The sequence below is a fragment of the Gracilinanus agilis genome, chromosome 1, assembly GCF_016433145.1.
Source record: "Gracilinanus agilis isolate LMUSP501 chromosome 1, AgileGrace, whole genome shotgun sequence".
Taxonomy (NCBI): domain Eukaryota; kingdom Metazoa; phylum Chordata; class Mammalia; order Didelphimorphia; family Didelphidae; genus Gracilinanus; species Gracilinanus agilis.
In genome coordinates, this window is record NC_058130.1 from 15,293,647 (window position 1) to 15,317,823 (window position 24,177).

At 47.0% G+C, this 24,177-nt stretch overlaps 1 protein-coding gene across 1 annotated transcript in view; it reads left to right on the forward strand.

Moving 5' to 3' along the window:
* ITGA9 (integrin subunit alpha 9) overlaps window positions 1-24,177 on the forward strand; it is a 355,639-nt gene that overhangs the window by 79,984 nt on the left and 251,478 nt on the right. Inside the window, exon 15 of the mRNA XM_044675555.1 lies at window positions 12,437-12,597. Within this exon, the coding sequence (XP_044531490.1) occupies window positions 12,437-12,597 (161 nt within the window). The remainder of the gene's footprint in view (window positions 1-12,436; window positions 12,598-24,177) is intronic.

The window sequence follows — 24,177 nt, forward strand, 5'->3', positions numbered from 1 at the left end:
TCCATCCATCTATCCATCCATCCATCCATCTATCCATCCATCCATCCATCCATCCATCCAGCTAAAAACAAGGATCATTTTCCCCAGCAGACCGTTCACTACAACAGATGTTCCAAGAGTATGTGCTAGTCTTCTAGAAATTCTGTAACTTGAGCCTGGGAGTTGGTATGGCTTAGGCAAAGGGACAGCCCATTGACTGCTGCATATACTCTCTCACTAAGCAGGGGGTGTGAGGCAAATTCTTGGCAAGTCTGAAATGTTTCATTTGAGGAGAAGAGACAAAGGTTGGGAGGTGGAGCAGAGGCCACGTGTTTTCGCCAAGGATTCAGAGGGCTCCCAGAGGGATACTGATTTAGGAGTGCTAAATAGTTTAAAAGGTGCCAATATCTTCTGAGCCAGCAGGGCTGATCCCCCTGCCCCCATTTCTCTGAGCCAGGAGGGTTTGTTTACTCTTGCACCATAAGGGACTGGATTAATCCCCTAGAAAAAGATACAAGCAGAGTGGATTAAAATGGCGCACCTGATATCTTGTTATTAGTGGCAGCAGGGAAATCAAGCCAGAACATCTGTGTATTGAAATGAATTCAGGGGCAACCAAGGGAGACTTTTTTCCTTTTCTTTTTTCCTTGAAAGAATGAGTTAGTCACAGAAAGGAGACATTGAGGAAAATAGAAGAGGTTGATAAAGGGTTGGAGCATACCAGGATTCTCTTAGCCATTTCCAAATGAAAAGAAATGAAATGCTTTCAGCAACTTTGCTATTTATTCATACACAGAAACTGTCTCTCCATTCTCTCTGCCTCACTGTCTCTGTCACTTTGGATCTCTTTTTGACCTTCTCCCATATACTCTTTGGCCCTTCGTTATATTTCTTTAACCTTTCTGTTTACTCTTCCTTCTCAGTCATTTGCTGGGTCTTTATCCATGTAATCCCCAATAATTGTGAGTATCCCCAAAGGCTCTTTACCATGTTACCTCCTTCCTATCTTTAAAACCCCCTGAACAACCTTTTCCTTCCATCTTGGAATCGATACTAAGTCTTATTCTAAGGCAGAAGAGCAGTAAGAGCTTGGCAATAAGTGACTTGCCCAAGGTCACACAGCTAGGAAGTATCTGAGACCATATTTGAACCCAGGACCTCTTGTCTCTAGGCCTCACTCTCAATTCGCTGAGCCACATAGCTGCCTCCTCCCCTTCCCATCTTTTTAGGTTTTTTTTTTAAACCCTCACCTTCCGTCTTGGAGTCAATACTGTGTATTGGCTCCAAGGCAGAAGAGTGGTGAGGGCTAGGCAATGGGGGTCAAGTGACTTGCCCAGGGTCACACAGCTGGGAAGTGTCTGAGGCCAGATTTGAACCTAGGATCTCCCATCTCTAGGCCTGGCTCTCAATCCACTGAGCCACCCAGCTGCCCCCTCTTCTTAGTCTTTTTACACATTATTCCCCTCCACAAATTCCATGGTCCAACCCCAGTGACTTACATAAATGCTCCTCAAACACAAAGCCCCATCTCCTGTCTCAGAGTGAGAGAGTTGGACTGATGACCTGTAACAACAACAACAATAATAAGGATAATAATTAATTTTAAGATTGTGCTTCGCATATGCTATCTTACTTGAGTCTTGAACCAACCTTGCAAGGTAGGTACTGCAGAACTGAGGTCAGAGAGGTTGTCACCTCCCTGTGGTCTCACAACTATAAAGTCAGAGTCAGAATTTGAACTCAGATCTTCCCAATTCCAAGTCCTACTACTCCCTTAAGCTATATTGCCTCTCTGTACCAGTCTGTCCAGTTCTAGGTCTAGGCTCCATTTAGAAAGAACATTAGCCTGATGAAATATCTGGATAATGTTGGGCAAGAGCCTACTTCTGAGTATGAGAAGCCCAGGCGCTCCCAAGGAATCCTTCAGTCTTATGCATCGTATGTGTTCTCTGGCTTTATCCTGTACTTCAGGTTTTCTTCAGCATCCAGGAAAATGTGTGAGTCATAAACTTAGGAAAAGGAGAGACAGAATCTTCATCTGAGAAAAGGAAATAGTGTAGAGTTGGGGACTTGAGGAGAAAGGAACACGTAGCAGTGAAAAACAGACATTTTCACAGGCTTCCAGGTTGGCCGAGCTGTTTCCAGCACATCTTATTTGATACCTAATACAAGCTAGCATTTGTATAGGGCTTGAAGATTTACAGAACATCTTACAGTATCTCATTTTGTCCTCTCTTGGAGGGAGACAAGATTATTATCCCCATTTAATGGTTAAGGAAACTGAGGCAGACAGAGATTAAACCATGTTACTTTGAAAAGTGTCTGAGACGTGGTTTGAACTCAGGTTTGTGTAAATGGAAATTAGACTTCATCTCCCAGAATTCTCCCCTTGTTGGAGATATTGAATATTGATTTTAAAATCTAAATAAAATAAATTTTAAATAAAATTTTAAAATCAGTTTTCCTGACTCTACATTCAACATGCTATCCATTGTACCACCTAGCTATCCCGCAACTTTTAAACCTCATAGCAGTTGTGTGAGTTGGTGCTAATGGTATTATCACCTCCATTTTATAGCTGAGGATGCTCAAGCTCTGAGTGACAGTCATACAACTAGTGAATATTAGAGATGAGATCCAAACCTGGGTCTAGAATTGTGGAGCAGGGAGAAGAATTCTGGTTTGGAGTTAGAGAATCTGGGTTCATATCCCGACTGTACTTCTTTTTCCATTTGGCCAGTTTTGTGTTTTAAGATGCTATTTTCTTTGATGTTTTTTGTGCCTCTTTTAACAAGTCATTAATGATCTTTTCATAATTTTCTTTGTTAGCTATCATTTCTTTACCTATTTTTCCTCTATCACTCTTATTTGATTTAAAAAATATATTTTAATCTTACAAAAATTCTTGTTAGGTTTGTATCCAATTCTATTTTTTTTTTCCCTTTGAGGCTTTGCTTGTAGCTGTTTTTACTTTGCTGTCTTCTTCTGAGTTTGTGTCTTGAGTTTCCCTGTGACCACAGTAGATTTTTATGGTCAGGCTCTTTTTTTGTTGGTTTGCTCATTTTTACACCCTATTTCTTGATTTGAAACTTTATACTAATATTAGGCTCTGCTTCCAGTTTATGGGGTAGGGACTCTGTTAAGCTTCAGGCTTTTTCGCACTCCTGTTTCCAGAGCTTGTTCTGGGATTTGGACATTTTTGGTACTTCCAGCGTGGTGTGATCTGTGCAGAAGTGTGGTCACTGCTCTCCTGGTTCGCACTCTGGTCCTTCCCCTTGGCAGGAGTTATCTCTGTCCTCTGATTGTTATGACCTTAAAGTAGGGATTTATTTAAGTCTCTCATGTTTTAATTTTATTATTCATCATTTAAGAATGATTTAAATAATTTTAATTTATTATTATATTTATACATTATATAGTATTTATATTATTATTTAAGGCAACAAAGGTATCCATAAAGCCTTTCTCACAATCACGTTTTTCAGTGCATATAATAATATACCTAAGATGATAAAGGCAACCAGATTATGCTGAAATAAGGTTCTCAGAATATTAAAAAGAAAATCCGGAGACCTCAGTTCTGAGATCTTGCCTTGTCTTTAAATAGAAGTTGGACGGCCATTTGGGACTCCTCCTTTCCAGTATGTGTTGGCCCGGACGCCCCGTCCACTCTCCCTGAATTTACATTCTGTGGAGTCATCATTTAAAGCCCAGAAGGCTGCTCTCTGACTGAGCTTGTCGGCCCAGACGCTCGCTCTCTTGCAGAATTTCTGACTCGACACTAGGAAGCACGAATCGAAAGGAGGAAGTCACGAGATCGTCATTTCGAACTTCCAGTCTCTGGTCCCCATGGCTCCGAGTGGCTTAACAGAGACCAAAACAGGGCTGTGGGGAAGGGGCCGTGGTCCCCAGACAGGGAAGTGGACGCCCAGGAGCCAGAGAGACTCGGATGAGTTGTTAGCCAAGTCAGGAATTAATCTTTGCTCTCTTCTTTTGGCCTCATGAGTGTGTGTGTGTGTGAGTGTGTGTGTGTGTGTGTGTGTGTGTGTGTGTGTGTGTGTGTGTGTGTGTGTGTTTGCCATGAGAAGCAGTTTCAAGTTTCAGGAAACGTTCTCTCGACACATCTTAGATGTGATGGTCAACAACTGCTCAATGTCCACTGTTCGCCGGTCAGTGGTCAGTATTCATTGTGAACCTTCCCTTCCAGCTCTGTTCAACTTAACTGGGTCAATCACAGATGAATTATGGCTCACACTTTGGAGTCTAAATAATAATAGCAACAATTTACATCTTATTTCTAGGTCTTCAATATATATTATATTATATATATAATTTCATTTGATGCATATAATAGCCGCGTGAGGTAGGAGCTATTATCTTCATTTTACAGATGGTGAAACTGAGGCTGAGAGGTGATGAGATTTGTCTAGGGTCACCCGGCTAGGCCAGGATTCCAATTTGAGTTTCCTTACTCGAAGTCCCCTTCCCTCTCTTTTATACAGCCTAGTTGTTGTTGTTGTTGTTGTTGTTGTTGTTTTAATTTTAAACCCTTAACTTCTGTGTATTGACTTATAGGTGGAAGATTGGTAAGGGTAGGCAATGGGGGTCAAGTGACTTGCCCAGGGTCACACAGCTGGGAAGTGTCTGAGGCTGGATTTGAACCTAGGACCTCCTGTCTCTAGGCCTGGCTCTCATTCCACTGAGCTACCCAGCTGCCCTCCTAGTTGTTGAGTTTTGAAAGGGGCTCAGCTTAGGTTTATTGCACCATTGTTTGAGAGTTGGAAGGGGCCTCGGGGACCCTCCGGTCCATCTAAATCCACCTAAGTCCAACCATCTCGCATACAGATGCGCCAGCTGAGGCTCCCCCAGGAGAAGTGTTTTGCCCAACATTACGCAGGGAGCCGAGGTAACATCCGAGCCTGGGTCCCCTTGGGTGAGGAGGTCCCTGGGGAGCCGAGTTCCTTCTGACTGCTCTTTACCCGACATTTTTTCCTGCTCATGCTCCTTCTTAAGCCAGTCCTCGTTTCTCCCCACTAAGAAAACTTCTAACCGTCTGTTCCTAGGAAACTCTCTGTCAGACGAGCATCCATGGAAGTTTGATGCAATCCTATAGTGGAAAGCTCAGTCAGGGATGGGAATGAATCAACCCTCACTGGGAGGGATGAGAATACGAAATGTTCCAAGGCAGCTGGCTGCCTGCTGGCCCAGCCCCTGCTCTGGGACCTTCTGGAGCCAGCTGGGACCTGGAGGGAGGGGAAAAATCCTGACTCATGGCAGTCTGAGCTTTTCACCCCCTTGACGTCATTGGCTGTGGACAGGAGCCGCTCCGAGGAGCGCTGGGAGATGGGGGCCTGTGCTGGGGGGAAGCACGGCCTAATGAGAACCACCGGTCCGCCGTCGTCCAGGGTTGGGCCTGGGATGGATTTGTTTAGAGGCTCCTCTCTGGGGCTGAGGGAGGCCACCTGGATGAACCCAGAGCCCAGCCATTGCGCCAGCCTAACTTCAGAGCAGCAAGAGAGCGGCCATCCGCGGATCCCGAGGGTTTGATTGACGATGCTCCATGCTCTCCCGTGCGTTATGCGCCCCTGGACCAGGGAGCCGCAGTAGCTACTGCCTTTCCTCTCCGATTTTCTGGCTGGGAATAACAGGAAGGTTTTGCTGCCTGGACGGGGCTGAGAAAGGCTGATAGAGAGAGAGTGTGGCCCAGAGCCAAGTCCCTCCATCCCTGGCACGATTCCTCCAGGAGAGGCTCTGACTGGAGCCTCCATCACCACGGAGAGGAGAAGGACGATACCAGTAACATACTTTGGGGGCTTCAAGACATGCGAAGCCCTTCACGTGTATTGTCTCCTTTGAAAGTTAGACTAGCTGCGTCGCGCCCTACCTTTAGCGCCTTCCCTCTCCAATCCAGCCTCCACAGAGCTGGCAAAACCACCTTCTTGTGGCCGAGTCCCCGGCACCCTTCTGATCAAAAGCGTTCAGGGGTCCCTGTTGCCTCCAGCATAATAACAATAACAATTCGTGTGCTTCCATGTCTACAAAGTTCTTTGGGTATATTATCCTTACGACAACCCTGAGAGGTAGGGGCTGTTATTATCCCCATTTTACAGATGAGGGACTGAGGCAGAGAGAGAAGAAAGTGATTTGTCCCTTTTGCTGAGAGCTCGGCCATCTCCTGGCACTCTAGCTGGGCTCCCAGTCCCTGATCCTTTCCTAGGAACTGACCCAAAGTCCAGTAGAATTAACTGAAGCCTCCTCCATGGAGCTATTGGACCTTATCACCGTTCAATCAATAAGCATCTATTAAGTGCCAGACCCTGTGCTAAAGGCCTGGGGTACAAAAGCAATCCTTGCCCTTAAGGAGCTTACAGTCTAATGGGGGAAGGAGACGGCATGGATGGCACAGAAGTTAGGAGTCAAGAAGATCTGGGTCCACATCCTCCTTCAGACGGACCCTTAATAAGTGGCTGACCCTGAGCAGATCACTTGCCTTCTGCTTGCCTCCGTTTCCTCACCCATAAAGTGAGGCGTTTGAATCAATCTCTAAATCTTGCGCTCTATGATTTATAAGATTTCTACAAAGGGCTTGGAAGGGAGCGGAAGCAAGGGAAGCGCTTGTAGCGGGTAAGGGGGCATATAGTGGTGATGGGCTCCTGCGGAAGGTGGCGTGGAGTCTGGAAGGAGGCCAGGCAAGTCCCAGAAGCCCCCAGGCTTTCACTGGCTCATACGCCCAGGAAAGGAGTTTAGAGAACATCTCAGCTGATCCTTCTTTCCCAGAGAGATTAAATGATCTACCCAAGGTCTCCCAATATAGGAGATGGAGCTCTCCTTGACTCCGGGCCCGGCCATCCTCGGGCTCTTGGCAGGAGAACCTGGAGATGTTTCTTGATATCCTTCATCATTGCATTTGTCCTTTAGGGAGATCATTTGTGGAACAGAAGATACATTGGATGTGATCCAAAAAACCAAACCGGCCCAAACACAAACCCAGCGTGGGGCCTCAGGAGTGACTATTTTGCTATCTTGGAAGCTCCGTCCATCTACATGAGTTTGTCTCTAGGAGAAAGAGGAAAAGTCTGTCAGATCTTCTTTTTTGTCCGTTGGTCTGGAGCCGGCATTTCAATAACGTTCTAAGGTTTGCGAAGCTCTTTACCCACAGGCTCATTCGGTTCCCGTGTGGGTCTGGGCTGAGACCTGCTGGCCCTGCTCACTCCGAGGTCACTGGGTGATGGAAGATGCCCCAGGGAAGACCCTCCTTTTAGGCCTTTATTACGATGGCAGTACAATGGCTCAGCTCCCCGGGGACCCTTCTGAAAAGAGAGGTCAGTTCACCGAGGTGGCCAGCTTGACCTCCCCACGCTCCCATCTGGGGGTCTGCCAGGCTCAGTGGTGAATGGCCAGAATCCCAGAGAGGCAGAGGCCCACGAAATCCATTAGCCAGCAGACATGTTCCCTGGGGCAGCGACCATTCAGGCCCCTTCCTCACCAGGATTGATCCCTTCAACATGATTAAAAGCTGAGGCGGTCCCCTGCATTTCCTATTCTTAAATGGCTGATGGAATTGCCTCTCTTAGTGGTAATGAAAATTCTAGGGAGAGGCTGGCCTGGGGCTTGTGTGTGGTCAGCCCCAGGGAGGGCACCACAACCTTCTGACCTAAGGGATTCCAGTGAGATGCTAGTCATGTTTGGATGGGCCCAGATCTAGCGATCTTATGTTAGAAAAGGATGATAAGAAGTGGTGGTGGTGGTGGTGGTAGTGGTAGTGGTAGTAGTAGTAGTAGTAGTAACAATCATGGTAATGGTAATGGTCATTGTTATTAGGATGGAACTTTGTGTCCTTTCATAGGCTGGTCCCCCGAGGCTGGGGGACCTTCCTCACCTCCAGTTCCTGAATGACTTGTTTCCTTCAAGACTTGGCTCAAATCCACCTTTTCCAGGAAATTTTCCCGTCTTCCCACAAGCCCTGTTGTCTCCTCTCCCCAGTTACCTTCCGTCTTTATTGTCTCCATCTTGTACGTACACAATTACCGGCCTGTTGTTTCCCCCATTCACATGGGAGCTCCTTGAGAACAGAGGCCACGTTTTGCCTTTTCTGGTATCCCCAATGCCCTTGGCACAGTGCCTGGCCCACCAGGCTCAATGAATGGTCGTCGAATGACTACTCCTAGTTATTGCTCTTCTAGCCATGGACACCTGTAGAGCATTTGAAAGTCTATAAAGGACGTCACATATGTTATTTCATTGGAGCTTTACACCATCAGGCTGAAGCGAGTAAGATGAAGCTTAATAGAGAATAAAGGGAACATCTTATAGTTTGGTTCAGAAAATCAACTTCATGAGTCCAAGAAAAGGGTGGGGTGATTGACAGTTTGACTGAGAAAGACCTGGGCATTTGAGTGGTCTCTACGCCCTGCGAGCTATGGCAGTGAGAAAAGACCGTGCGATCAGAGTTTGAGTTAAGAATGATGCTGCTTGGTTGTCTCGGACTCTTGGGGTTTTCTTGGCAAAGATACTGGAGTGGCTCGCCATGTCTTTCTCCAGCTCATTTTACAGAGGAAGAAACTGAGGTAAACAGGGTTAAGTGACTTGTCCAAGGTCACACAGGTAGTAAGTGTCTGAGGCTAGATTTGAAATCAGGAAGAGAAATCTTCCTGACTCTAGGCTCAGTGCTCTACCCACTGTGCCACCAAGCTGCCCAAGAGTGACATGGCTTCTTGGAACAAGAAGGCAAGAAAAAACTTTGTCTTCTGCCCTGGGCAGATCACTTTGAGTGCACCGCGTTCAGTTCTGGACCTGAGAGTTAAGGAAATCCACCGAGTGTCCAGAGGATGGCAATTAGGATGGCAATGGGCTTGGTGTCCGTGCCATAGGAGGGTCCTGTGAATGAACTGGTAACATTTGGCTTGGAAAAGAGAAGGCGCCAACACGTGGAAGCCGGTCACCTAGGAAAGGGCTTAGATTCGTTTTGTTTTACTGGCAGGAAGCACTAGGAACAATAGGAGGAAGCTGCAAAGAAGCAAATTTAAGCCCAAGATAAGGGAAATCCTTCCGAAAAATGAGGTTGTGGCAAAGCGGAGAGGGCTTCCTCCTCCTGGGGAGTTCCTCCTCGTCGGAGGTCTCCAAGCAGAGGCTGGATGAGCCCTCTGGGGGTGCCCGTAGTGGGCACGGCTTCTTTGTTGTTGTTTAGTCGTTTTTCGCTAGTGTCTGACCCCCAGTGATCCCAGTTGGAGTTTTCTTGGCGCAGAGGCTGGAGTGGCTTCCCCTTCCTTCTCCAGGGGGTCGAGGTTGTAGAGGCTGCCCATTCTCCAGGAATGCCTAGAGGTCGCTTGTAGCATCTTTCTCTTCAGATTGTGGCCAGAGTCCAAGGCACAGCAGGCCAGTTCTTTCATCGCTCAAGTACCATTTATAATACAGGACAAGTTCTGTTTTCATTATTAGCATCTTCGGTAAGAGTGGAAGGGAGAGGTACCGCCATGAGGCAGGAGGCAAGATGGTGCCTTCAGCACTCTGTGGAGCCCTTCCAGTTCTAAGTGTACGATCCTCGGGACATCTGGCCTTGGAAGGAGCTTGATTCGTATTTAATTTCATGAGCATGCCACGCCATATTACTCATGTGAATTCCCAAGTTCAGGAATTGGCAGGGGGCCTGCTTGTCCTGAGGGCAGAACACCAACCTCACCCCGCTTGTAGCCCTTTCAAAGAATTGTGACTTTGGTGGGAGCTGGTTGATAAAAGCATGATCAGTGCCAGTGACAGGATCACAGACTATCTGCTCTGCGTGTTATCTGGGGGACTCAGCGGCTCCCCTTCCTGTGGCTCAGCCAGAACCGGAGCTGGTATAGAATGGAAGATAGAAGGACACAAAGGGCAGAAGGGAGGGAGGAAGTCTGCTTAGACTTAGTGCCTTGGAAATAGTGACCAGGAGCTTCAAAGGGGGTTCTGGCTCCTTTAGGACATCTGTATGATTTTTTTGGGGGAAAAATAGCCTTTTGGGGGTATTAAGGCAATATCGGTGGGCCTGGGGGGATAATGGCCCTTCCTGTCTGTCAACAAGCACAGATTCTTTTTCAACTCAATTCAGGAAGCATTTTTTAAGAAGTAAAACTATCTTTTTATGTCATTTGTTTTTACATTATCGATATTTCCCATCATGCCTACCCTTTTTCCTTCCTCTAAGCAGGCAGTTCCTTATTAGAAAGAATAAAAAAGGGGGCAAAAAGCTCTCAGCCAAACTATCCAGCCTATCAGAAAAGGCTGGCATTATATGGGACGCTTCACAGCCCTAGACTCTCGCCTCTGCGTGGAGGCCAGGCCCCCTTGTTGTCATTTCTCAGCACTGGCACAGGATCGCCTTGTTCTCTGGCTTGACATTTGTGATGCTGTAGTCACTGTGTTTATTGTTTCCCTCCTTTTGTCGACTTCGTTCTGCACCAAATTATAGCTTCCCGTGCTTAACGAACATTCACTTATTTATTTTAAAAGAACCTCTTACCTTCTGTCTTAGAATCCATACTTAGTACTGGTTCCAAGGCAGAAGAGCGCTAAGGGCTAGGTGATGGAGGTTAAATGACTTGCCCAGGGTCACACAGCTAGGAGGTGTCTGAGGTCATATTTAAACCAGGGACCTCACATCTCCAGGCCTAGCTCTCTATGCATTGAGCCACTGAGTTGACCCCTAAACATTTATTAAGTACTTATTGCATGCAAAGAAGAGTGCCAGGCTTTGGTGTCAGGAAGACTCAACTTCCTGAATTCAAATTCAGCCTCAGATACTTATTAGTTGCGTGATGCTGGACAAGTCACTTAACCTTGTTGGCCTCAGTTTCCTTATCTCTAAAATGAACCGGAGAAGGAAATGGCAAACCATTCCAGTATCTTTGCCGAGAAAACCCCAAATGGGGTCACGAAGAGTCAGACATGACTGAGAACAGCTGAACGACAGCATCGCATGCAAAGCTTTAGGGCTACAAAGACAAGAATGTAAATTCTGCAGCGTAAACTCAACCCCATCACTGGATATAAAGGAAATGGCAGTCTAGCCCGCTGGGTACAATAATAAGTGACTTGCAGCACCAGCCACTGCGGCGTGGATGGCCCTGGGTACCTTGGCTAAACATGGCCCCGTGCCATGCCTTTGAGGGATTGCTAAGATGGGGAGGCGAGAGAGGGCAGAGAAGGCCGCCCTTTGGGTGCCTAGAACCAAGATGGGAGCCAGAAGATCTTGTGCAGAGAACACGGAGAGTCTCATTTGATGAGAATGTGCAAGTGTGAAGAGCACGTAATAGGAAAGAAGGCAGGAAAGGCAGATGGGAGCCAGGTGGAGTTGTGGAAGTGCAGAGGGCTGATTTTGTCCTAGTCTCAGTAGGGAGCTACGGAATCTTCATGAACGGGAGTATGACAGGATCAGATTTGAACCTTGGGAATACGATTTGGCAGCTGTGTGGTGGATAGATGACATGAAGTAATCCAGATGAGAGGTGATGATGCTCATGTAGGACGGGGCCTGGCGAATGGAAAGAATGGGCCCCCGGAGGGATATCGTGGAAGGAGAGTCAGCAAGGGGATGGAGATGAGGGAAAGGGAAAAGGCGAGGATGCCTCTGGGCTTGGGGCCCCGGCAGCCCAGGAGGAGGGTGGCAAAGTCTTCAACCAAAATGGGGAAGTTTGGAAGGACTTTTTGGGGAAATAACAATGAGTTTTGTACTTCTCTTGGATCTTCCCCAAGGCACGGAAGCTTTCTCAGCTTTGGGTCCCTCCTCACAGTTCTAAATGATGCCTCTTCATGGCGCTGGTCATGAGTCACACATAGGGCATCGGCCAAAGGCTGAGCAGCGCAGACATGTCTAATCAGGGGCCCGAACATATGTCGGAAGATGCATGGCGCAAATCAAGAGTGTCCCTTCAGAGAGAGGAAGTGGACGTGTGGACAAGAATATGAAATAGATGTTAACTGGGAGAACGTGTATTATCTGAGCAGTTGAGGCAACAGGGGTGGTAGGAACAGAGCCGGAATAGAAATCCCAAGACCTATGTTTGAATGCTCCTTCTGACATGTCCTAGAGATGTGACCTCTCTGGGTCTCATTTCCACATGTATGAAATGAAGGGTTTAGACTAGAAAACCTCGATGTTTCCTTCTAATTCTAAATCTATGATCCTAAGTACATTGGGCCTTGGGACCCTGTCATTAATCTGGCTTCTTTGCCAAGGGATGATAGTATGGATTTTAGCGTGAAGATTCAGAAGAAACAATGATCTTGACCTAAAGAAGGCATCCCCTACATGTATATGATTTTAGTTCCCACTTTGTCCCAAGCCAGTCCTAACATTGTCCTCTTTGAAGGCATCCCCTGAGTTCTCCTCTACTTGACACCATACAAAGACTCACTGGGTCTGGTCTTTTCCTACTGGGTCGGGAGAAAATTGTATTATATTTATCCTTTTTTGGTCTATCTATAGGGTTGAATTATGTCCTGACGGCTGACGTGACCAAAAAGGAGAAGGGCCAGCAGCCTCGGGTATACTTTGTGTCTCCTGGAGAAACGATGGGGCAGGTCTCTGAGAAGATGCAGCTTTCCTACATGGAGGAGAAGTGTGAACGCTACCAAGCTCACGTGAAGGTCAGTCTGAGACGTTCTGCTTCGTCCTGGTTGTCGTCAGGCAGGAGCTTCTCTTACCCTGGGTGAAGAGTGTGAAATCACCAGGGTAGCGGCCAATTCCCTCACTCTTCTGACTTGGGGCAGGTGTCCTTTGGGGAGGACAACGTCCCCACATCTCAGGGATCTTGTCTGACCCTCCTCTGACATGTTCTCTACCCTTTGTCCTTTGAGATCTGGGCAGCAGATATGCAGGAAGGGCTGTGGACCTGCATGTGTCGGAAGGTTTGTTCATCCTTTTCTCTCCAAGGATTCTCTTGGAGAAGAAACCCAGCCGTAGGCTGTCAGTTTGCCTGGCCACAGGGATGTGGCTTCTGCTTACACCTGTTGCTTTGCTGGTATATCACTGCCTTCCCAAACACCTGGTAATGTAACTGGTTTGGCTGCAATTGTATTTTTTTATCTTCCGTAATTACTTTCTGCTTATTTTAGGAGTGCGTTTGTTGGCCTTCCCACCCACTCTGAATAAGCCTTAAAATGTTTTTCTCCTTCTGTAATTGTTTATTAAATGGATTTTGCTGCTAAGCCTGGGAGTGAGGGGTCCAGCCTGTAGAAGGGATGCCTGGAGGCTGTGGTGGTGGAGGCAGAGATACTCCAGTTGGGATCAGAATGAGCTGGTCTCTGTTTAGGCAGATGCTGGGAGGGAACATGAAGCTCAAGTGAGAGCCGAGGACTATCAGACATGGGTCATCATGAGCATATTTGTACCAAGAAGCCCTTTGCCAGAAGACGAGCAGGTGTGGGCCCTTGGAGGGCAGGAGCCTCGGAATCTGAAGGTCTGCATTCCAGCTCTGGTTCTGTTATTTCCTGACTATAAGACTTTGGGCCACGCTTACCTTCTTTTAGTCTCAGTTTCTTCATTTGTAAAATAGGGATAATGGTCATTGCTCTGCCTACTTCAAGTGAGAGAATGTCTGTGAAGGAACTTTATTCTGCTCCGTTTAATTCAGCTGGCATTTTTTTCTAGTGCCATATGCAGTGCCAGGCATGGGCCATCATAGATCTCAAACTCCATTTATCAACTTCAACCTCCTTCCCCATTTTACAGATGAAGAAACTGAGGCAATGTTTGAGGAAGTATATCATACTCTGTAAGAATCCGAGGCCGAATCTGAAACAAGGTCTTTCTGGCTCCAAGCCCAGCATTCTATTCACTATCACACACTTACACAAAGATAAAAATGAAACAGTTCCTGTCTTCAATGAACTCATAGCCTGATAGAGGATAATATACGTAGGACAAGTAATAAACAGGAAGTGATTTCTGGAAGTGGAGAGTACTAACAATCTGTAAATGAGGACATAGTTTAATGGGCCTCAAGTCATCTCGATGACCTGGAGACATCTCAAATTCAACATGCCCCAAACAGAACCTTCTCCTCTTTTCCCTCTTTCTGTCTAGAGGGCCATCACTCTTCCTGGCACCCAGAGTCATCCTTCCCTCTTCTCTCTCATTCCTTAGTGGCTATCGTCTCATCTCATCTCATCTCATCTCATCTCATCTCATCTCATCTCATCTCATCTCTCTTTTGTGTTTAAACTCTTGAGAAGACTATCTGTGAGATACGCCTCCACTTCCTTTCATTTTACTATTTTCTTCTCTTTTCAGTCTGCTGCCCATATCATCATTCAATTGAAATTGCTCCCTCCAGAGCAGGGAGGGCTCAATGAATAGAGCAGTAGGCCTGGGGTTGGAAGGACTTGGGTTCAAATCTGACCTTGGATATTTTCTCATCAGCTTCCATAGACTGAGTCATCTTCTTTCTGTCAATGGCCGGAGGCAAGTCACTTAACCCCATCTGGCTGGCCCTTGCCCTTTTGCTTTAGAATTCTTACTAAGACAGAAAGTAAGGATTTAAGACAAAAAAGCGAGGAAACGGCTCTCTCCAGAGTTACCAAGGATCCTAATCACTAAGCCCAGTGGCCTTTCCTTTTAGAAGTCCACATCCTCTTGACCTCTGTAGCCATGGACATGGTCAATTATCCTCTTCTCAACACACATGTTTTTGTGACACTGCTCTTTCCTTGTTTTCCTCCTCTCTATCTACACATTCCTCATTCTCTTTTGCTTTGGATCATTTTCTAAGTCATGCCTGTTAACCACATTGTCTCTCAGGACTGTCCTGGGCGCCTTCTCTTCTCCCTCTCTACAGTTTTGCCTGATAATCTCATCAGCTTCCATAGATTGAATTATCTTCTCTCTGTCATTCATTCTCAAATCTACTTAAGGAGCCCTGACCTCTCACCTGGTAATTCCAACTCCAACTGGCTGCCCCATGGGCATTTTAAACTCAATATGTTTGAAATGGAATTCATTATCTTTCCCACTAAACTCTCCCCTAACTTCCCTATGAATGCTGATGTCTCCCAGGTTTGTGGTGTCATTCTCAATTCCTCACTCCTCATATCCAATCTGTTGCTGAATCTTGTTGACTTTGGGAACATCTCTTGTAGATGCCCCCTTTTTCTCCTCTTGCACTGTCTCTACTCTAGGGTAGACCCTCACCACTTCACACCTGCACTATTGTAATACCTGCCTGCCTACCTTGATTCCCTCCCCATTCCAGTTCATCCTTCACTCCTCCATCAAAGAGATCTTCTTAAAGCTTAGGTCCAACTTTGCATGGACAAAGTCAGCCCTACCTGGAATATCCTCCTTCCTTGTCTCTGATGATTAGGATCCCTAGTGGCCTTCAGGGGTCTGAGTGAATGCCATCTTTCTTTTCTGGGTGAAGACTTTTGGGATTTTCCCACCTGTGAGAATCCTCCTGCCAAAGTTACTTTGCATCCAATTTAAATGTACTTTGAGATCTTTGTACTCACCAGTTCTTCCCAGTGAAATATAAACTTCTTGAGGATAGGGACTGTTTTATTTTCACTTTTGCACTCTCAGCACCTGTAGACTACCTCATGAATATCAGAGACTATTAAGTGACTGCTTATTGAATGGAATCCCTAATTTCATCAAGAAACTGTTAAAATGGATCAAAACAAAGAAAAATAATAGTTCAATTAAAAACAAAGAAACCCACAAATTAATACACCATGAAAAACATGAGCTCAAACCACTGTATGTTCACCAATATTTAAAAAAAATTATATCCTGGGGGCAGCTAGATAGCTCAGTGGATTGAGAACCAGGCTTAGATATGGGAGGTCCTAGGTTCAAATCTGGCCTCAGACACTTCCCAGCTGTGTGACCCTGGGCAAGTCACTTGACCCCCATTGCCTACTCTTACCACTCTTCTGCCTTGAAGCCAATACAGAGCATTGACTCCAAGACGGAAGGTAAGGGTTTAAAAAAAATTACATCCTCTTAAAAAAAAGATAACTACTCAATAGGACTGCTTGCTTGCATCTAAAAAATAAAATGAAATTAAGCGATATCTTCTGGATCTTCTCTCTAAACAACAACAACAATAAAAGTCAACCTAACTAAATTACTATGGAATTCCCCTTCCCCCCCCAAAAAAGAAATATCCTAGAACCTCATCATGATAGTCTTTAATATATATTCAGATACATTCTGTGCTGTTAGCACTGAGGAGCAGGGAAGCACAGACTCAGACAGGAGGGCATCTTGCCCAAGCCCTCATTTTATAAGCCCACAGAGGAGAAGGCATCTGTCTAAGGTCACCCAGGTAGTCATGTCAGGGTTAGCATTCAAACCCAGACTCTCTGATCTCAAAATCCATCACCTGTTCTTTCCCCAGGGCCTTTTCAGATCGGATGTCCACTGGGAAATGCTCTGTGGAATCCACTAGAGAAACTTAGCCACCAAAAGCAGGCATGGCTTGAGAACTGATATCCACATTAACCACTGCTTGAGATGCCACATATTTTGGGCATGAGAAGTGGTTTTCCTACCCAGTGGTTTCTGGGTTCCAACAGTGGGCTGGAATTTGGGGAATAAGGAAATAATGATATTATCTGACTGGCTAGGTATCAGGGATGTGGACCAGCTGTGACCCTCGTGGCTTATGGTTTATCCAGCTGTGGGCAACAGCTGTTGAGGCCTTTGGCTCTTGTGAGAGATTGCAGGTCTCGAGGGTGGAGGTTATCCCAAACTGTCTGGGCTTCCCAGTGGAGCAAGCATGCGAGGGTCTTTGGGGCTCTCTAGCTTGAGCTACTTAAAAGGTCCATGCAGCCGCCAGAATCTCGGAGCAGAGTTACTCCCATGGGGACCCTTCACTCATCTTCATAGAAAAGTCTGGGAAGATAAATAGAAGACTTCGAGTTTACTAAATAAACACCATCTGGTCAGCAGATGATGATAAGAGGCAGCCTGCGACAGGCAATTTGTGTCTTGTTTAGGACATCTTTATGTAAAGCTTCTGTATCTCTTCTTTCTCCCAGGATGTTCTTTCCCAATGCAGCAGGATGGATACTTGACTGGGCTGAGTTCCAGTGGGCCAGGCTACGAGCCTTGGGCCTTCCTCTCACAAATCACCTTATATCCATTTCATATAGATTTTCTACATGTCTATCTATACATGTGTCTGTTGTTTCTTCCAGTAGAATGTGAACTCCCTGAGAGGAGACCAGGTAGGATTGCTTTTGTTTTGTCTTCATAGCTCTATTGCCTGGCACGGAGTAGGTACTAAATACAATTTGTCAAATGATATTTTGTTTTTTTTTTAAACTTTTTAAACTTTAACTAAATCATACTATCAATGACGTTATCGTTGGGGGTATCTCAGCCCATCCATCCATGCTTGCCCGTGCTGTCTTGTGACTCCTGTGTTGATGCTTCTTCAAATCCTCCATAGGTAAGAGTGGAATGCGGGGTATTGGAGGACTCTTTGGCTGTATCTCTTGTCATTCATTGACTACCAGTGGAGGACATGGTTTGTTCATTTGTTATCCTTAATTCTTTCAATGGGAGCAGCCCACGTCAATCAATTAGTCATCAAGCATTTATTAAACTTTTGCTTTAATCAAGATACTTCATTAAGCTAAGAGGATACAAGACAAAGGAAAGATGATCCTTTTTCTCACAGAGCTCACCTTCTCATGAGTGAGACTCCCTGGATATAAATAGGCAAAAAAAAAAAAAATCAATACAGCGAAGAAGGAGGATAAGCTTGGAGGGGAAGGCCCTAGTAGTTGGGAGACTAGGAAAGGCTTCCTGTAGAAGACAGCATTTGAACTGAGAATTGAAGGAAATAAAGGATTCTAGAGATTGAGGTGAGGGAGAAGAGTATTCCTGGTATAGGGGTCCACCATGCAAACTCTTGGAGATTGGAAATGGAGAGCAAGTAGGGCAGTATGGCTAAATTACAGAATATATAGAAGGGAAGAATGTATCAGAACACTGTGAAGGTTGGATGGGGCCAACCTTGGATGGGACTGTGAAGAGCTTCAAAAACTAACAGGAGTATTTATACTGTATTTGATCTTAAAGGTAATAGGGAGCTATTGGAGATTACTGACAGGGAGGAGGAACTATGCTTTAGAATAATAAAGTTGTATGGCTGCTGCATGGAGGGTGGGTTGGATGGACTTCATTCAGACAATCCAATCAGGAGGCTGTTGTAGTGGTCCAGGAAAGAGGCGATGAGGCCTTGGTTAGGGAGATGAGGAGAGAAGGGCAGGTGTGTCAGAGACAAGACATACTGGAAGTAGAACAAGATTTGGCAACTTAACCACATGGGATGGTGAAGAGGAGAAGAAGATGCAACAAACATCTGTGATTGGATGGAGGGTGGTGCTCTTGAGAGTAATAGGGAGGGTTGTCACTGGGGAGGGAGATAATGAGTTGTGGAGTCATAGAAGTCTGAAATCTGTAGGGCAGCTTCATTCTTAGCTGAGGCTATTCTGTAGCCTATTTATGCTCTCTGGTCATCTCTCCTGTGTTCTTCGGGTAGCCCAGAACTTTAATTCTTCAGAGATTATGAGATAACAGATTCTACAATCCCTGAGCAAAACTGAACCAAACCAATCAACTTCTGAAATTAGAATATGAGTTCTTTGAGGCCAGGGAATATTTGGTTAATATTTTTGGTTCTGTATCACTTTGAGCAGTTTCTGCACATAGTAGGTGCTTAATAAATGCTCCTTGAATTTTGAATTCTCCATAGAAAGAATATTGGTATTAAAAAGGTGGGTCATTGCTTTAGGGAACATCTGGCAGCTTTCCACATACAATCTAGCCTGCTCTTTCCCTCCTGTTCAATTTTGGACCCAGCTCATTGTTCATCTCCAGTGACTATACAGAATTTATATGTACTGGTGGATCAGCTCTATGGACATTAAAGTTTCTTTATCCACTTGGTTTCTCTTGTATGAAGTTAAATTCTCTAGAGTGATTAGGGGCGGGGAGGAGACTGGATCTGTGATGTCCCTGTTGGAGTATGCTCGTGGTGAGGAATTCTCACTCCAAATACATGCTGGATCTTGTCTGAAGTTTATCTTCCTAGAAATCTGTTTGGGACACTAAGAGATCAAGTAACTTGCCTACGATCAACCAGCCAGTTGGTTGGTTGTTGGCCTTCATACTCAAAAGGACCAAAATGACATCAATAAGTAGGGGTCAGTGTTCAGTGTGTCTGGTTGTGGCTGATCAGACCAATATGAGCTTGGAAGGTTCTACCACATATCCCGTATGGACACTGGGGATGAAGATATCTTTCTGCCAGTTTCTTCCTCAAATGTTTCAAAATATCTTAATTGCGTCTTTTACCAAGCTTTCTACAAGCTTGTTTTCCCTTCCACTCCTTCTTGCTGTTTTATGAGGTGATCCTCATAATCTTCCTTCGTCTTCATCTGTATGACTTTGTAAATGAACATATGTTCTAAACTGCTATTGCCTTTTGCTGTTCTATTTCTTTGCTTGGAAATCAGATCAAGAGTTGGTTGACTAACATGGTTTATTGCCTTTCTGGCCTCCTTGTTGTAGTGATTGATTTATACTGGTTAGACATCTTAAGGAGATGGTATTAGTGTGTGTTGATGTCTGTTCTTTGAAGCACTTCCCATTTTCCAACATGGATAACTCATTCAAATAGGCCAAGTGGTTTTAATTGCACATAGTATGTTGGTCTCGTTTTTATTCTTTATTCTCCTTTGGTATTGATTTGTATCTTTCCTCTAATCATTCACTGGCCTGAATACACACAGACAACTCACTTGGAAAGTCCCTTTAAATCGGTAATCCATCATTTCCTATCTGTTAAGATATAATCAATTCTGCTTTTTTTTATGAGGCTTTTTATCATATGGAATAATGGTTCAGGGACTCTGATTCGATCTCCAGGCCACCTTAATCATTGTAACAAGCTGTGTCATGATGGGCTTTAGTTAGATTCAGCTCTTTGTCCAGTCCCACATGACTTGTGGGTATTTTATTTCAGAGGAACCAAGAGATACATTATGGTCTGCTAAGGAAGGAGACTGCTTTTGACTTCAATAAGTAATGCAATTTCTCTGTGTTCTTGATAAAAAATGGAGATGACGGGGGAGGATCAGGAGGCACTTTATGCAGAAGGTGATGTTCGAATTGAGCTTTGATGAAAACCAAGGATTCTAAAGAGCAGAAGGGGGGCAACCCCATGTGGAGTCCCAGAGACGGGAGATGGAAGGATATGAGGAAAGGACAGAAGAAGATCAGAATGGTCTGGAGAGACTACAGAGAACGGGGAGGGACGGGAGGGGGAGAGAACGTATGACATGGGGGCAAGTAGGAAGGGACTAGGAAGGGCTTTCAGAGTCAGACCAAGACTTTATGTTTGCTTCTAAGCAAATGCAGAGCCACTGGAGGTTATTCAGCTGGAGAGCGACACCGTCAGTCCTCTGCTTGACAGAAATGACTTTGGTAGGCGACTGGAGGATGGACTGGAATGAACAGGGGATGGACAGGGGGCAGTTAGGTGGCTCAGTGAACTGAGAGCCAGGCTTAGAGAGGGGAGGTCCTGGGTTCAAATCTGGCCTCAGACACTTCCCGGCTGTGTGACTCTGGGCAAGTCACTTGACCCCCATTGCCTAGCCCTTCCTGATCTTCTGCCTGGGAACCAAAACACAGCATTGATTCTAAGATGGCAAGTAAGAGGATTAAAAAACAAAGTCAATGAAAATAGTGTGTAGACAAGCGACACGGCATGTGAGTGGACAAAGCATGGACTCTGCCCAGGCACCATGCTAAGCTCTGGGGATATGAATATAGGCAAAAAGACAGACAGTCTCCATGGTCGAAGAGCTGATGTTCTAAGGTGCGTGTGTGTGTGCGTGTGTGTGTGCGTGTGTGTGTGTGTGTGTGCACACACACGTGTAAGCTCACACGTGGAAGGGAGCTGGAAATGGGGAGGGCCCCAGGGGTATCCCAGAAGGGACACGGATCTTTAGTTCCTGGAATTCCTTGAGGGCTTCCTTTGACGTGACTTCAGGGAGAACTAATGGGAAATGAAATATCCGGGTTTAGACGAACCACCGGGGCCCAGCCGTGGACGGCAGCTCTTGGGTTTAAGCATTCCAGTAGAGGCAACAAGCGTTCCATTTGGTCTTCATGAGCGAGTTCGGTAGCCAATGGGCCGTTTCCCCCTTGGAGTACATGCACAGGACGCTCTTCTTTCTTTCTGTGTCTGATCCAGCTCCCATTTTCCACGGACATTCATGAGTAATTCCTCGTCGGCAGCCAGAAATCCCCCCCCCAACTTCTGTACAGACACACACATCGGCGAGCAGCGGTTTGAGTATACACGATGGCTCGGAGAACCGGCCCGGGGGTGGACTGGCTGGCCTCTGACTCCAGGAAAGGAGCCTTGAGGGCGCTGCAGGCCCCCAAGCAAACACTCCTCGTGGGACGGGCCGACGGGCCCAAGCGAGGCCCATGGAGGTGCGAGGTGGGGGAGAGGGGCTGGGCTGGGACCAGCCGGCTGCTTCGCCTCTAGCGGGCCCAAAGCCACTTTGGAGAGTAGAATCCATCCAGATTATCTTTTCTTTCAACTGTTTCCCCCTTTGTCTTCTTGGGTCATTCTGTTGATAAGGAAGCACTAGTACAGGTACCGCGTTATTTTCTTGTCTTACCTTCATTCCAGTGAAAGGCACTGTGGTCTAAAGAGCCTCGGAGCCTGGAAGTCCTGTATTCAAGTCCTGCTTCTGACACGTTTTCTGCAAGAGCCTGGACAAGTCCCTTAAGCTCTTTTGAGTCCTGGGCAGCTCTGGAAGACTTCCTCCGCAGCTAGTTTCTTCTTAGGCAGCTTCACACATATTAACCAAACCTAGGCCTGGTCCTTTGTCCTAATCTTCCTGCCCCCTCTCTTCCTCTTTCCTTTCTTCCTCGGTCCTCCTGCCTCTCCTTTTCCTCGCCTTCCCTCTCCTGCTTGCCTCGCCTCGCCTGCCTTCCAGCGTCTATTCCTAAAGCCTGGGCCCAGTTTCCCGCTGCTCGAGTAGTCCCAGCCGTGACCGTGACCACCTCCGCCACGCTGCCCACTTCCCTCGTGGGAGGGGCTCCGCCCTTGGTGCCCACGGCCCACGCCAGAGCGAGTCCAGAGCGCCGCGTGGGTCCTGCTCCCCTGCGGCCTCCAGCCTGTCGGCCCTCAAGAGCCTCTTTCTTTTTTCTCCTCTGCTGAAGAGGGGAAAGCGTGGCTCAGAGCGATGGCGGACGTTCCTCTGAGAGGGGCTGGAGGGGACGGCCATGGCCGGGGAGGAAGATTGATGGGCGAAGTGGCATCAGGCCGTGATGACGTATTTTCCTGGAGGGGAGAAGCGAGCAGGGGAGCAGCCCAGCTGTTTGCCTCCCCCACCTCTGCGGCTTCCTGCATCCGTGTGAAAGCTGAGCTAGATCTTAGGAATGATAATGGAAACCATGTGTCTGGGTGGAGGCCGTGGGGGCAGAGAGCAGGTCCTCTCCGGGCACCCACGACGTCCAGGGGCGAGGCAGGCCTGGCTCTGGAGGAGGCCACGGGGGTGTCCTCTGCCCGGTGGGCTGCCGTGGGAAGGGGAATGAGAAATCAGGCTCAATAAGGTCCTGCCCAGGGTTAAACAACTAATAGGCATTTGAGCTGGGATTCGAACCCAGGCCTTCCTAATCCCAAGACCAAGTACCCTTTCCTAAGCCACTCAGTGGCTTCTTCTGCCCTTTGTGCCTGGAAGTTTTTATCCTTTTCGGTCCGGTCTCACTTGGGGTTTTCTTGGCAAAGGGACTGGAGTGGTTTGCCCTGTCCTTCTGTGGCCCATTTTACAGATGCGGAAACCGAAGCCAGCGGGGGGAAGTGATTTATCCAGGGTCACACAGCGAGCCAGTATCGAAGGCCAGATTTGAACTGAGGAAGGTCCGGCTCTGTTCGGTGCACCGCGTAGCCGCCCTACCCGACGCCCCCAGAACGGCTCTATTGATCTCCTGGAGATCTAGAATTGGCTTTTCTCTATGCGTACTTTGCAAGCCTCCAGGGCCCCGGAAAGGCTCCTCCTCTTCTTCAGATTGTTATAATTATTACAATAATTATTATTCTTGGCCATCGGGACCAGCTGCTGCGGGGGGATGGGCCAGTGGTTTGTCAGCGAATATTCAGTGATTTCTTGAAGAAAGCGCCTTTCTCTGCCAGAGAAACCGACCGACCATCGGCAGTGGGGCGCGGAGCCCCTCGTGGGCTCTGAGGCCGTGGAAGTGTGTGGTTTAAGTGGATTCTTGACTTCTAGTCGCCAATTCGAGCTGAACGAAAGCTCGCCGAGTCCCCCGTGGTAATTCGCAAACACTTCGGGCCTTTTACTGGAAAGTTTCGGTGAGTTGGAGGAGACAGTGTGTCTTGGATTTGGAGTCAGAGGTCCCGAGTTCGAGTCCTAGATTATGACCTCTAGGACCCCAGGTGTGCTCTTTGGGACTCAGTTTCTCCAATTATAAACTAGGGGAGTTGGACTAGATGACCTCTAAGGTCTTTTCTAGCTCTAGACATGTATGATTAAAGAATAAACAAACCAACCCTTATCTTCCATCTTAGGATCAATACTGTGTGTCGGTTCCAAGTGGGAAGGTTCCAAGCATGACAGTTAAGTGACTTGCCCAGGGTCACACAGCTGGGACGTATTTGAGGCCAAATTTGGACCCATCACCGCCCGTCTCTAGGCCTGGCTCTCCATCCACTGAGCCACCTGGCTATCCCCTGCATCTATGATTGATTAGCTTTGTCAAGGAGGAGACTAGAGAGCAGAAGATGGTTGAGGCCACCAGGAGATCCTGGGGGACAGAGGATGGAGAGATGAGGGAACCCAGAAGGGAGGGTCATAATTTCAGGAAAGTGGGCACCGAGGCCATCTGCTAATAGGCTCATGGAAGGGGAGGCTGAGAAGAAGCAGGACGGCTTTCAACAAGGGGCTGAACACGATTACGGGGAGTTCATCAGAACTCTGTAGGTTCGGGGCCCTCAGGGGGCCCTCAGGGGAGGGGGTGGCCTTCCTGGGGAGAGGGTGGGACGTCCTTCAGAGGGACTCTGTGGGCCCAGCAGGAGCCAGAAGGGCCCCGACGGGGCTTATCCCCAAAGCAGGAGCAGTTCCAGTGCAGGGGCGGAAGGCTGTGTCCGAGTCGAGAACAGAGTCCAAACTGAACTGCGG